Below are 14,474 nucleotides of genomic sequence, written 5' to 3' on the forward strand. Positions count from 1 at the left end.
CTGATTTTTCTAGATAAAGTTTTGCAGACAGGAATAACAAAACTATTTAGTCTCCAGTCTACAGACCACTGCTGGTCTTAGTGACATCAGAAGGGGTGTCCCCAAAGGGATTACTAACCCAGCTGAAACCCACAGATCTTGCAGATTGTGTTCACCAGTTGCTGTCAGTGTCTCATGAAATTATAATACTGCTTTGCTGTTTGTATAGACTAATCAGCACAGGGCACGTCCCTGAAGTCCCTCAAACACCTTTTTAAGTGATCTCTTGATTATTTTAGAACTTCTGATCATCTTTCAAGAGTACAAACATATGTTCTGGTATGTACAGTTTTGCTTAAAAAATAGCATACAAGCATCTAAATAGCTGTCATCTTCAGTAAGCTCTTCAGGTTTTTCACATCTATCCTATTAATTTAATCAAGGAAGTCTTAGCACAAGTTTCTCATATATACACATCACTACTTTTCCAAGAGATAAATTAACACCTCAGATTTTTATCTCGGAGGTGAACTGGTATTTTGGAATGGTTTACAGGTGACACTAAAAGCTTTATTCTAACCTGAAGTGCTGCAGCATCCTGACCATTGTAGTGATATAGGAGACCAAGGGCAAAATACCTGTATAGAAAGAGAAAATAATATTAAAATCACTAGATCTTTCATAACAATTCCATTATTGTTTGATTGGCACAGAATAACAAATAATTGCTTACAGTGAGATTTGTAGGTGACATGTATATGGCCATGTCTACACTTGTTCAAGTGTTCATAGGCTGTTTTTCAGAATCAAAGGAGAGAAGTTCTGTCCTAGAAACGTGTCTGTGTGTCTCCTGTCTCTAAGGCAGTTTCTAGTTACTAGTTCCAAGTTAAACAAACTATGTGTCAAATTAGAGATTATTCCCATGCTGTTCTTTGAATTTTATATACAGACTTAACACACAGCTCCAAATAATAAATATTGCTCCAATAGCTAATCAGGTGTCATTAAATCAATTTTTTTATGATGCTTTTACTCAAAACTTTTACTATCAGAAAAATTTCTTTCTTTACTACAGCATGAAATCAAGTCAGGCAAGGAAGAGCTTTTACAGTGCCATTGCAGAGGGTTTTTCTGTGTACTATAATAAAAATAAAGCTACAGTTCTGTAACAGCTGTTCTTACAGAACGATATTCTGCCATTCACATTTGTGATAGTTTGCCATGCAAACCATGGTTATCAAGAGGATTTAACAAAACACCTGAAATAAATGAAACTACCCTAAATCTAACCACAATTACAGACTCCTCACTGCTGTAGTTGCTGCTACTGCACCACACCATTTAAAGATTTAAGAAATTAAATCCAAGGCAGAGACACTGCCTACGACTGGAGTCTGTATTTTACACATTTACTATCTAGCATTTCCTGCTTAATGACTAACAGCCAATTCTCCACCTGCTGGCATTTCCAATTTGAAGTCATTTGCAGTCATCTTAAGCAACCTCCTTTGGGTGGATCAGTGGGAGCACAGAAAGTATGCAATTCAAAAGTAAGATCTCTTTCCCTGAATAATCAACTACAATTTTAAAACCGTTACCTGGTTAATAGCTTCTACCTAAGGTAGTGCATGCTTTATGGCATCTTTTCATTCTGTCTGAGTACCGCTACTGCATCATTCAACTCTCACATTGCCACAAGGGCAAACAAATCACTTTTTTTTTTCCAAATTTGTACCAATCCTTTACTTTTGTGTTGGACACAAACTTTCAGGGAGAACTCTGTATTTACCAGCATAAGACAAAATGCATTTCCTTTACCTTAGACTGTCAATTAATACCTTTTCACCAACATTTTTAAATGCTGACAAGTCAGGCCAAACTGTCTTTTGGACGTGAAAGCACATGCTCTAAAAGCCAACAGCACTTAAGACAAATTTTCCTCTGGTCTCAAAGGTGCAATACTCAAAAAATCCACTCACTTTTTGTGTTTCTCCAGCCAGGCAGCACTATCTGTTAAAAGACAAAAGTTCTCTGAAACTAGCAGGTCCAGCAGGCTTTCATGATTTGCCTCTGCATATAGCTTGAGTAAAGCTGTGTCAATATCTTCCTTGTAGCCATTTGCAACCTCAGTGCTGCGGACTTCATTCAAGTAACTCATGAGGAATCTTTTGCATTTTGTCATCTTCTCCTGGTCCCCTTGGGTCAGCTGGTTTAGGTCCGCGTACTCATGCAGAGGGGGATGAGACCGTATAAATGAAGAGGAAGTAGGCAACAGGAAGGGGTAGAGAGAGATCAGCTCCCGGACATCAAGCTGGCCGCTTCTGCAATTACAGTGTCAAACTAGATGAAGCAAAAAGAAAGAAAAAGTATACATAGGCACAAAAAAATAACATACCGGGAATGTGTGCTCACATATGGTTAGAGTCAGGACACTAACAGGTTGTCAGCTTCTGAAAGTTATTGCCTCTATGCTGGAGAAAACATATTCAAAACAAATTTGGAATTTTTTTTTTTTTTGCTATTTCTATCCAAACGTGTTTATCACTCTTTTTCCTCCTCTAGATATTGAAAGCTCTGAGAATTCAGAGACTGGCCAGCTTTTTGCTTTTGACATCTCACAGCTGTTCTGTGGCATATACAAAAATCAGCTGAATAGCTTTAGTGCAGTTCCTAGGACTGTCCTAGACTTCATCTGTACACTATGGGAGCTAGTCTTCTGATGGAAGCAAAAAAAGTGGAGAGTGAACCCTTTCAGGCAAGGCACAAAGACTGTGCATGTGTAACTCTGTAGAAAACAGCAGCTTCCTGTAGAAAACTAAAAGCTTTCAGAACACGTGTTCGGATGATGAAAACATTCTCCCTAACCCTGAAATGCCCCAGATTCCTCCTTCGGCTCACTTCTTAAGGAGGTTCTGAAAATGAACTGTGGATATTAATTATGCATCTGTCTAACCAATAAGTAGTAGTCTATTGTACGGGCATAGGTCTCAGGTGTACATTGGCCAGATACTGTGGAGTGGTTTTTCCACTTTGCATGTCAAGAGCATCTATACTTTATCCATGAGCAAGCTGTAACAGCAATATGCTACACAAAACATTCTTCTTTCAGCCTAGATGGATGAAGTTCCTCAAGCATTTGAAGAATAAAACAAGAAGTTTTCACACACAGCAAACAACTCCCCAGCTTTCACAGCTAGAATGACTCCTCCCAGGCCTTGCTTTAGAAGAACAGCAAGAAATCAGTATTTATATTTTGTTTCACTGTCAAGAGTCATTATTCAGAATTCATCTTTCAAGATGAGCATTCCTGAAATGCAGGAGATACTGTTGCTGAAAGAAAAACATCAAAAGGAAACTGACAGTTCCCTAAAAGAAACCCTGGTTAGTTACTACTTTGTTGCAAATAAAACTTTTAAAAAATAGTTCTTATCTATCCAGTGATCAGCAACCTCAAAAAGCCTTTCCCTTCACAACTTTGATTAGAAAGAATTCCAAAAACAAACAAGTTATAGCCGTGGAAGTAGATGAAAGAGCAGATTCTTGCAGGCAATAAAGTGTGAAAGATCCTCACAGGCAGGGTCATCCCTTCCCTACCGTTTGTAACGTAACTATAGCAGTGGGGCATGCCCTGAGTTGTTCACTTCTTGCCAGAAACCATTCAGGAAATATGAACTAGTAGGAAGCATCACCATAGGAACACCTATTTAGAACTTTTAAAAAAGTAAATACTGTCCTTTGGCTACAAAAATGTATACCAGAAGAACAAAATTCTGGGAGACAGCAGCAACCAGCAAGTTTGAAAGCAGCAAGTATCCTGTTCCAGAACCTAGTGACGGCAAAACATGGGAACAGCAACATGAACAATAGAGGACTAGAACAGAGAAAAATCTCACAGGAAGGCTTCCCGTGTTCAGAAGATGTTTGAATAGCAAAGTTTTTCTGACTCCTACACAGAACTCCTACTGCCTAAAAACCACTTCTACATTAAGGCCAGCCTCTAAGAGTAAAGGATTCATGCTTACTTTGCAGATTTCTGCAGTTGAAATGTCCTGTTAATCACTCTTTTTAGATCTGATATTTTGTTTTGAAATTCTTAGATCTACATTATGATGGCACTCACAGGTAGATGAGGACTTTTTTTTAAGAGGCAGAATAATCAAGAAGTAGCAAGGTCTGTCAGTGGCATGACCTGATGGTTCAAAGAGCATTTGGACTTTCAGTATGAACTTGTTACAGCCATCTAACTGCAGCTTTGGCTAGTCCAACTACTCGTAAAAGTTCAAGACCTGAGGACCACCACATAAAATGTGTTACATGAGATGTATTAAACTAGAAAATTAACCCTATTTAAAGAAAGAAGAGATTTATTTTTTCCCTCCAAGGTTCTTCACTGATTTGTTTTAGAACAAAAGCTAACCCATAACTTGAATAGCATCAAAAGGCTACGCCAGTGTAGAAGCAAGGAGTCTCGGTAAATCTGCAGAAATTCAAGTATAAACACTGATTCCCTTGCTGGCTAGGCTGTCAAATATTTGGAGATGGCCTAAGCTTGAGATGGAGACTATGACCATGGAGGCAGATGAAGAAGTTAATAATGCTGTATTTAATGTTAATAAGTTTTAAAACATTTTCCAACTTCTACAGTAGCTTGTGCATCCCTTCATCTTACCAGCCAACTTTTCCTAGATAAGGAAGCAGTCAGCTACTTTACCTTTGAACTTCATAGATTCTGGCCTTAATGATCATCTGTTTCCAAAAGGAGAATCAAAACCAGCTTTCAACTCAGGCTAGCCCAAACCCTGGGCTGTGAATCACCAGTGGTTCTCTCAGCGGGTCTGACTCAAGCTCACGTTGTACAGTTTTGCTATCCCCACAGCAATGCTAATCAGCAATCAAGCAGCCTCCTTAAAAGCACAGTATGATCCAGAACAAACTTCTTCAGAAAAATACCAAATACTAAACAACGACCCCAGCTGTAACGGATGGTTAACGTCAATCTCAAGTCTGATGGCTCCTGGGATCTGTGGGTGTCTTGTGCCTCTTGCCACCACATTTGGAGAAAACAGTTTAGGAGCAGCTACAGAACACCTCATCTCTCAAACACATTTGAGTCTTCAGCTTCTAGCATCTCAGGTTTAGTAAAACATAGCTAGCAACTTATCACAAAGTAGAAAACAGGCTCTTACGACAAGTCAAGCTGTTAATGTTAAGAGGAAACTTCCCTCTGAGTAATTCTGCATTAGGTCTTTTTGGGCTTCATATATACAAACAATGCAACAGGCAGACTCTGTAAGTTTTCAGGAAACTTAGGTCTAAATTCAGACCCTTAAATTTACAGATATCAGACATGTCAAAGAAGCCTACATGATTTAGCTGTTTTACCTAGATCCCACTGGCCATAATAGAAGCTTATATTCTTGAATCACATTTAAGATGCAAATCTCATGCTTCTTATGTCTCCAGGTAAAATAGCAGCAGCTTTTTAACCTTTCCAGTGTCGGAGAGACTTTAGCTGTAAGTCCCTCTATAGCCTTTCCCAGGTGAGACAACAACGTGAAAAAAACTAACATTTCGATTTGTTAAAGAGCAACAAAGTTTAGAAAAGTTCCAGTATGTGACCTGGCAGATTGTAAGCAACATCTAACCAGTGAAAGGACATAACCAAACACACTGGAGAGAAAGGATGTCACTGTGACAGCTACCAACATCTCAGCAAGACATCTAGAATTCAGCAAATGGCCTGCTAAACATCATTGTTTGGTCTAATTGCATGAGAGCCTCCAATGATAACAATATGAAATAACAAAAATATATAAATCACAGCTATATAACACAGTCACAATTCTGTTATTGCTTATAACAGAATTTGTCAGACCAAAGAAGCCCCTCTGACAGCCCACTCAGTTTAAGGTTAACAGATGCAGCTAAAGAAACTTCTCTTTCCTTTGTTGAACTATTTGAGTTTCGATAAAGCTACCACTTCCTTCCTTTTTGTCAACCTTCTTCAGTATTCCGAAGCATCAGCATAACCAAAAGGAACTTAGCAGGAAAGTATTCCTCATAAAAGTTTCAGCATTTAAGAACTATTCAGTATTTAAGAACTGTTAAGCATAAGATATAACTGTATCTCGACAAGGTTATCCAAGAAGGATTATTGATGCAAGAAAGTGGGACCTTTAGTCCAATATAATATTTTTCTCTGCTAGCCTGTAACTGACATATTTTCTGAGGAGTGAGACAATCTCACTTCATATTTGGCCAGAAGTAGACTCACATCACACCAAGTTCTTGGAGGTACTCCTGTCACTCTGTTTTACTGCTAAATCCATCTTTTCTCAGATAGGCACCAAGTTTCCCTTTGGCATTTTAAGACTGAAATTATTTCTGACTAACACTAGCTTGAAACACCTGCAGAGCAACATGCAGGGATGGGAGGAAGTGCTTGCATAGACTGCCATTATCTTTCCCATCTTTTCTTTGAGCATCAGTAAGTCTAAAATTAACAAGACTGAGCGTATATTTGGGTATAACCAGATATTACTCGAACTGGGTGTTCACCAGGGCTGAAAATCAGGGAACCTGGATTCCATAAGGAGTTTTGCAGAGTCACCAAAATACTCTGAATAGCTTATGTATGGCTGGCCAGAAGAAAAGCACAGAAAACTTATCTTTGCTTTCTCCCCCCAGCAGAATTCAACAATTCATGAACAGTTGTTCTGCTTTGGAAGTGCAGCCTTTAGAGGAAGGGAACACCCTGGGATGCCAACTCAGCTCCAAAATTCATGCCTGGCCAGCACGTTTTCTCATGAAGCATGTTTGTTTCTATAGAGGAGCTCCTACAATCCTGTTCTTTAAAGCTCATTTGTCAGATGGACTGCTAGTTGGATGAAGGCTGCATAACTGATCTTGGCTCCTTCCACAAGGTGCTAGAGCTCCCACAGGATACACATCCCCCTTCTCACTGCTTTTAAAAGATCCTTGGGCCACTGACAGCAAGGCGGGGCCCCCAGATTAGACCCCACAGGGCATTATTGCTGGGCAGGGTGGAATAAAGTGATAGAAAAAAAGATGAAGTGTCAGCCATAGTCAAGACAGCTGCAGAGCTGTACAAGTCTGGCCACCAAACCTAAACAATGAAGACACTATAGCCAGTACAACCTCAAGCTATTTTACCAAAGCTGGCCACACTGAAAAAACTGAAAAATAAGTCCATTGGAAAGCCACATGCAAGGGCTTTGTGGGAATGTTGTAAAGGATTCCTAACTATGCACAGCTTGTACTTCTACTTCAGATACACAACAGAGCAATGATTCAGTCTACTGTTTGGAAGATTACAGGGAAGAGGAAGATTGCAAGTTGCTCACTAATGCCAAAAATTACAAGGTGATACAGAAAGCGGTTGTGGCCAAAACAAATTGCCACTAAATGCTGTTCAGGCCTTTCCTGCCATTCCCTAATTTTTACTTAGCATACACTGTTTAGTCAAGCCCAGTGTCTCCCATTATCCTGGTGAGCAGGAGGCAAAATGGTGAAGTCATCATCAGTAGTAACATTCCCCAAAGCTTCCTTGATACATTTCTATAAACTCAAGGACAACTTTTTTGCTATACTGTACACACAGTACACAGTAAATTGCCTAACCGTAATCCTATTCCATAGATCTAAACGGATTTAAAGTGAATTTCAGCTGATAACAAAGAGAGTTATTTTATGTGGTCAGCATGGATTACACTAACTAGATGGTGCCCCATCACAGAATGAGGCACAGCTAGCAGAAATGAAATTATCAGATAAAATAAAGATAATGAGCAGCACTTTTTGAATGAAAGCAGAGTACCAAGGTCAATTTGTAAACAAGTGACTGCTGAAACAGCTAAATCGGGAAGGTTAGTACAGACTTCAAGAACAAGTAATCTGTCTTCTGGAAAAGGCCTAGCAGAACAAGTGTTAAAACAAATTCAGTATCAGCACCCTCAAAAAATTTAGTGCAATTGTGTCAATAACATTTAAATTGTAACTAGTATTAAATTGTAACTTTTTGTTAGAAGTTTTTTTTTTTTTTCTTTAAAAAAACCCCCACCACCAGGTAATATTCATGCTGCAAATCACAGCACAGGCTCAACAATAAAGCCTTAACCTTCATGGGCATAAAGTAAAAAGATCTCCACTCATACAACACTCAGATTACAGCCTTAATGCTACTGTATGTTAGTATACCAAAAAATCAGATGCATTAACTCTGCAGTTATAAAGTTGTTTCAATGTTACACTGTTTTCAGTCCCAACAAAACCATTTTATCACAGTGAACTCACATCTGCATCAAAAAACCCATTTAAGCAACCAAGATTTTAAAACCAAGAATGATAACTCCTTATTTAAAGAAGATAAATTAATAAATTTCTTGTCACACAATTACCTGAAGAGTTCTTTTGCTTCAAGGAACTGAAGCTGTGCAAACTGTATAAAACCTGCTTGCTGCAGGATTCGTTTGTACATTACCTATGAAAGAGAAGGGGGAAAAAAAGGTTTATTATATTTGTAAGGAGTTATTTACGTAGTGCTACTCACTACTGCAATAACTACCTGCCAAAAACACCAAACACATGATCTTCAGCCAGACCTGTCAAGTTACATGCAAAATCAAGCCTTGATCCTCTATGTTTTAAATTGTATGTACCTGAATATACTGAATCTGCTGCCCAGACTCAGTTTCTTACACAAAAGTGTGTGAACACAACACTGTTCATGAGTACTTACTAAAAGCAAAGTCAACAAATAGCAAGTTTAAGTTTTCTTATTCAAACAATGACTTATCTGACACCAGTCTGACTTGCCTCAAATTTTTGTTCATGGTATTTGCAAATGGAAAAGCCAACGGTCATCTTTGAAGGTCCCCAGGCTTCAGCAGGTACAAAAAGTATTTAAACTCAAGGGTGGTCCCACTTGATCACACACAGACAACTCTCTCCCCATTTCATCTCGCTTCTGCAGCAATATTGCTGGTGATTTTCATAGTCTCATCCCCTAGCTGATGACCATATTTCTGATTTTCTGCCAGTTTGGGGGGTTTTTTTGGTGTTTTGGTTCTTTTTGTGTGTTTGTTTTTTTTAATAAAAATACTTCCAAAGCAGTTCAACTTATCCAATATGCAGTACATTACGCAACGTACATAAAAATACTGTTTAAAAAGAGAAGCACAAGTAAATCATATGAAAAGCTATGAGTTATGAAGTTTTACAAGAATTTCACTAGAAAAAGAACACAAAACTACTTTTAAATGCTAGGTATTTATTTAATCTGAATGGTCAGTTAGTTACCATGAGATCAAATGAAACCCTTGTGTGCAGAATATTCCCAACAGAAAAAGAGATTTACTAAAAGCAAGGAACCTAAACTGTGTTCTGCAAAGCATCCAGTTTGTGACAACACTGGTATTTTGCAAATACACCTGGCTATATCCACAGCCCCTCAGCTTTCCCTTCAACTTTCTCATGAATATGCAGCTTTCCAATGTTTAACAGTGTACATGAATGCTGTTATTAATAACAGACTCCCATTTTGAATGAAAATACCCAGAGAAACTGCAATACATTAGCAATGTATTCCAGGCAGGAATTGCTAAAGAGTGTCAGGCCTCAAGTAGGGTAGACTGATATTATAACTGGTTATGTTGCACCTTGATTAAAGATTGTGGATTTACCAAAATAAAAGCTTGGTTTAAATCCATTTAGTCTGTGCATGCTGTACTAATGGATTATTTTAAGGAAATACTTAATCTTGATCATTTGCAAGTCATTAAAACCATTTGTAAGGTTGTGGGACTTTTCTTGTCACCCGCTGTTGGGGAGAGAAGGGGAAACAGAGGGAAATGCTATCTGGCACACCTTTTCAGACAAACATAACAATACAAAAATAAATGAACAATACTTCATGACATCTTTATATTAATGTTACCATGCTTTACATCCAAGTGTACTAATTCAAAATACGCTTAACTAAAACTAAAAGGGAATTTCATTACAGTAATAAAGTAAAGCAATCTGAGGTGATTAACTCACAAAATATCCAAATCATTTTGGATTTACAACTGTGTTATTACATCAATAAATGGTAATCTGTGAACTCATGAATACCCATCTGGTCACATTCTTAAGGATGCTGGTAAAGGATTTCAATCTACAACTATCTGCACCTTGTGGCACCAGAAAAATTTCAAAAACCTGGCCTCAGACTTTCCAGAGAGAGTTGAAGTACGTTTCTTACCCTGCTAACTAGTATCAAAAGAAGGTTGTTTTTTTAAAAAATCTGTTTTCAATCTTTGCAATGGAGTGACCACTAATATTTACATATTTAGTGAATTAGGATATTGAATTAAGTTTGAATTGATCCAAGACACTGAAAATACCGCTTTGACTGTAGACCTTAGTCTGTACAGCAATCTTTTCAACTAGAAGTTGAAATGAACTCATTGGTAGTCTAAGTATAGGCCCAAGGAATCAGTTTTAAATTTGACCTGGTTAAGTGATATTCACTTTCATTTAAATGTTGATATATCTTCACTTGTCCCTTAAAGCCACACAACAAAAATGCTATAGAATGTCTACAGACAGACACTTTCCCAACTTTTTAAAGATGCAGTTATGGGACAGGGAATATCCAGGTTGATTTTTAGCTGACAAGATAAACATTAAGATGTCCTCTGGTAAAGTTCTGGAAGCAACAGACCAGACTGTCTGTGGACAATATTCAATATTGTCTCTTCCTCACAGGTTTTTAAAAACAGACTAGACCTATATGCCAACCACACTCAGTTAACTTTTGTTTATGACAGAAAAAACATCTTGAGTTCCCCCAGAATACCAGAACAGGCTTCTTCTAAAAAGGTACTAAGTTACACCCAGTCAAAATTCAACATATTATTTATTCCCCTATCATTTTTGAAGAACCATTGTAGGACTTCAAGTGCTTTGGGAAAATTCTCTATTGCTGACTGAATTCACATTAAAAAACTAGCTACAAAACCACAAAATAAGATTTGCGTTAATTCGTATCTGAAGAAGCACTAGGAAACAAAGATGACTGCTGAAGCTGCTATAGCTCTAGCGAAGCCTTAGTTCTCTCAACTGCTAGAAAAATCCTTTCTAAAGTGGTCAGAATTACCAACTAGATTGCCAAAAAAATTTTTTTCTAGAAAGTCACTTCAGTTTTTGGTCAGGTTGGGTGAAGCTAGTAAGTTTTTTGAAACTAAAAAGGAATTAGAAGGAAAAAAAAAAAAGAGAGATACCTATGCAAGATGTGTGTCAATCTAACCAAGGTCTTCACTACCATCAACCATGATTTCTGCAAACTTCAGCTGTCCTGAAAAATTAATAAGTAGTATTCAGTCATTTCATGGTAGCATGGTAGAAAGGCCTTTGTATTCTTCTACCAAAAATGATATTCAGCAAAGCCATCTCCTTGCAACACTTTTTCTTAGCATTTTCTATCTAGCAGTAATTCTTGATGTTCAAAGACAAAGGAATTTTCATATAATATGGCAGAGATAAATTTGCAGTCTGCAGGGACCATGGGTTAAATAACAGAGCTACTAATGCATGACCTACTTCTTTCCAATAACTAAATATTGGCTATACAAATAGTTCTGAGAGTACAGTACTGTTTCAATCCCACTATCATTCTGCATTACCAGCATATATATGCTGACGTAGAGAGAGAGCACGCACGTGCGTATGCATGCAATGACAATGCAGTATTGAACTGTAGGAAAAAAATGTCATCAAAAACTGTCCTATAATGCCATGACTGAGTTCAAGTCACACATAAGATGTCAAAAGCCATTGCAAACTGCAGAAATTAAAGCAGCATGAGATAAAGAGGGCACTATACTACATGTACGAGACAATTACTATCACTCTTCGTATGGATAAATTACAGTGGCTGGAACAAGTGTCTTAATAGCAAACCTATGCATTCGTTCCCACTGCTCATATAAAATGGCAAAATAAGGCTGTGAAAGCGTCAGCTACTCAGGAATCAGTAAAGCTTGCAGAATAGATACCCAAAGATACCTATTAGAAGATACCTATTATGTATCTAGTATCTGACGACGTCTTAGACAGGAGTTAAAAAGGAGCAACTATGTGATCAGTTAAAGTATGCCAGAGAGACGTTGCAAAAGACATATATAAGGCATGTAATTTGGCTGAAGTCCATCAGATTTGTATTATGTGAGACTACAGTAAAAGAAAGTCTGATGTGCTTGTAACAAACCTGTAATGACAGCATTACATATCAGAGGCACATGAGAAAGCAAGTTCAATGTCTTACATTTCCAACTACAGGTAAGCTCTGAAAATTGGATATCTCAACAACTAAGCCAAGTTGAGTCATTTCAATACGAGTCAGTGGGAGACTCCATCAATTTAAGCTGGTTAATATCAGTTTACAAATACTGCCCAGAACCAGAACAGGCTATTTTGCTTGCCAGTAATATCCTTTCTGTTTTACAGCTGTAGCATTGACTCAGAATAATTGAACACCCTTAAAAGCATGTTAAGTTAGAAAGAACTTACAATATTATTGGAAACAGTAATTTCAGGGAGACAGACACTGTGCACATAAGATACACGTAAGCAGAAAGTAACTTATCCTAAAGACAGAAGAATCCTAAACGCAAGAAAACTTAGGAGGAATGAGATTCTACATCACACAGTTCATCCTGTGACAAAACACAGAAAGATATCTCCCATATTAAATCTACACAAACTGGTAAGAAATAACTGGAGAATTAGAGGTCATCACACATAGAAGACATTGATTAGATCATGCATCCTGTCCTCACAGAAGGATTTTTGTTTGCTTCTTTAAACAGATTGAAAAGGAAAAGTTGGAAGTGAAGATGCAAAGCAAAATATGCTGGAACCTGAACTCTATTTACTAAAGACTTTTCAGCTTCAAGTGCTTCCGGATAGTTGTACCTTACCAAAAGGATGGAAACACTTCTCTGGCTAAGCTTTTTACTTCCAGCAGCCTCCCAGCTGTTCGTTCAACAGAGGAGTTAAGGATCAAAATGAAAGCTAATACAAATTTCATTTAATTTAATGACTGCTTTTCAACGGCCTTGACCAAAATTTAAATGACAAGGAATTATATATAAGCTTCTTGAAATTAAAAAAAATAGAATAAAAAGCCTGACTGACTGAATCATTTTGGACCACTGCAATTCTGTAATTTCCAGTCATGTTCCAAACTTTACGTCTTTCTGAACAAACCGAAAGTAATGCAACAGATACTATTTTAATGGCAACAAATGCTCCAAAGTATATTAGAAGAACCACACCAGATTTTTAACAGGTTACAGATCAAATTTTGCTTTTACAAAAGGAAAGAAACCAAGTCAAATACTCATTCACCTACTTGGTGAGCAGAGATTTCATGCTACTTTTTCCAAGTTTCAGTCTCTAAATGACAAATAGGAACAAATACAGTAGAATATGTATTGTAATATAAACCAGACGTAGAAGGAAATGAGTATAAATCTCTAATCAACACTCTAATCGAAGAGTTATTAAGATACATTGCCACACAAAAATCTTAAATATTCAGTTACACACCAGTATAAGCACTACTTGTATGAGTTTGGAAGTAGGATGTATTTGCTTTAGATTTCCCATCACTTAACTTCGAAGTTGTGATACTACGGAGTTTAGGATATGATGAGATATACCAATAAAAAAAGAAAAACCTAAAAATTCTAATTTGAAATGAAGTATACTTTTTTAAACAGCAATAATAAATAATAACTGAACCTAGTATTAAGGAAGCATCGCACTGGATTTTCTATCACTAGTTTTTTGGTTTTGTTTTCCATTTTTTCAAGTTACACACTTGAAAAAAAACAACCCCAAAAACCCAGCAGAACAACAGTGTTCGACCCTGCCCACATCCCAGCCCTTACAAGCACAAGCCAAATCAGCAGCACGCCTATTTCCCCAGGCTGAAACCATAAAAGGTATTAGATTTCTCTTCAGTGTAAATTCCTCCCTGACTCTCACTAGCCACTTGACCATTGGTATACATGGCCCCACTGTGAAATTTGTATTTTCATGAAAATTAAAGGAAGGACAGACCTGAAATTTCTCTTTTGGAATATTCCTTCGAGCTCCTTTTGCTAGAACAAGGGCTTCTTCCACTCTGTGGCTGGCTAGAAGATCCTGAATCTGTTTTTCCAAAGGTAGCGGCACCAAGATATACACACCCTTATTAGTAGCAACAATCACCTTTCCTGGACAAAGAGACATAATCAGTTTACATTCTCTACAGAAAAAAGCCACATTTCAGAAATAAGCTTTAAGATTTACTATTTAAGATGTAAGAACTTAAACAGTGTTAAAGTTCCAAAACTCATCTTTGTTGTCACCATATTTACTAGATAGTATAGTTTACCTGAAATTGCACTTCAGAAATAGAGATAATGGTAAATTTATTTATTTAC

At 37.4% G+C, this 14,474-nt stretch overlaps 1 protein-coding gene across 8 annotated transcripts in view; it reads right to left on the reverse strand.

The window, feature by feature from the left end:
• TGFBRAP1 (transforming growth factor beta receptor associated protein 1) overlaps nt 1-14,474 on the reverse strand; it is a 41,404-nt gene that overhangs the window by 12,544 nt on the left and 14,386 nt on the right. For all 8 annotated transcript variants that reach the window (XR_012627577.1, XR_012627578.1, XM_074859112.1 and 5 more), the window contains exons 4-7: nt 14,110-14,264; nt 8,397-8,479; nt 1,959-2,300; nt 560-617 (exon numbers count right to left, since the gene is read on the reverse strand). Coding sequence is in view for 6 of the 8 variants with exons in the window: in XM_074859112.1 (XP_074715213.1) it covers nt 560-617; nt 1,959-2,300; nt 8,397-8,479; nt 14,110-14,264 (638 nt within the window). In the remaining 2 variants the exon portion in view is untranslated. The remainder of the gene's footprint in view (nt 1-559; nt 618-1,958; nt 2,301-8,396; nt 8,480-14,109; nt 14,265-14,474) is intronic.

This window comes from Strix uralensis, chromosome 2, assembly GCF_047716275.1.
Source record: "Strix uralensis isolate ZFMK-TIS-50842 chromosome 2, bStrUra1, whole genome shotgun sequence".
NCBI lineage: Eukaryota > Metazoa > Chordata > Aves > Strigiformes > Strigidae > Strix > Strix uralensis.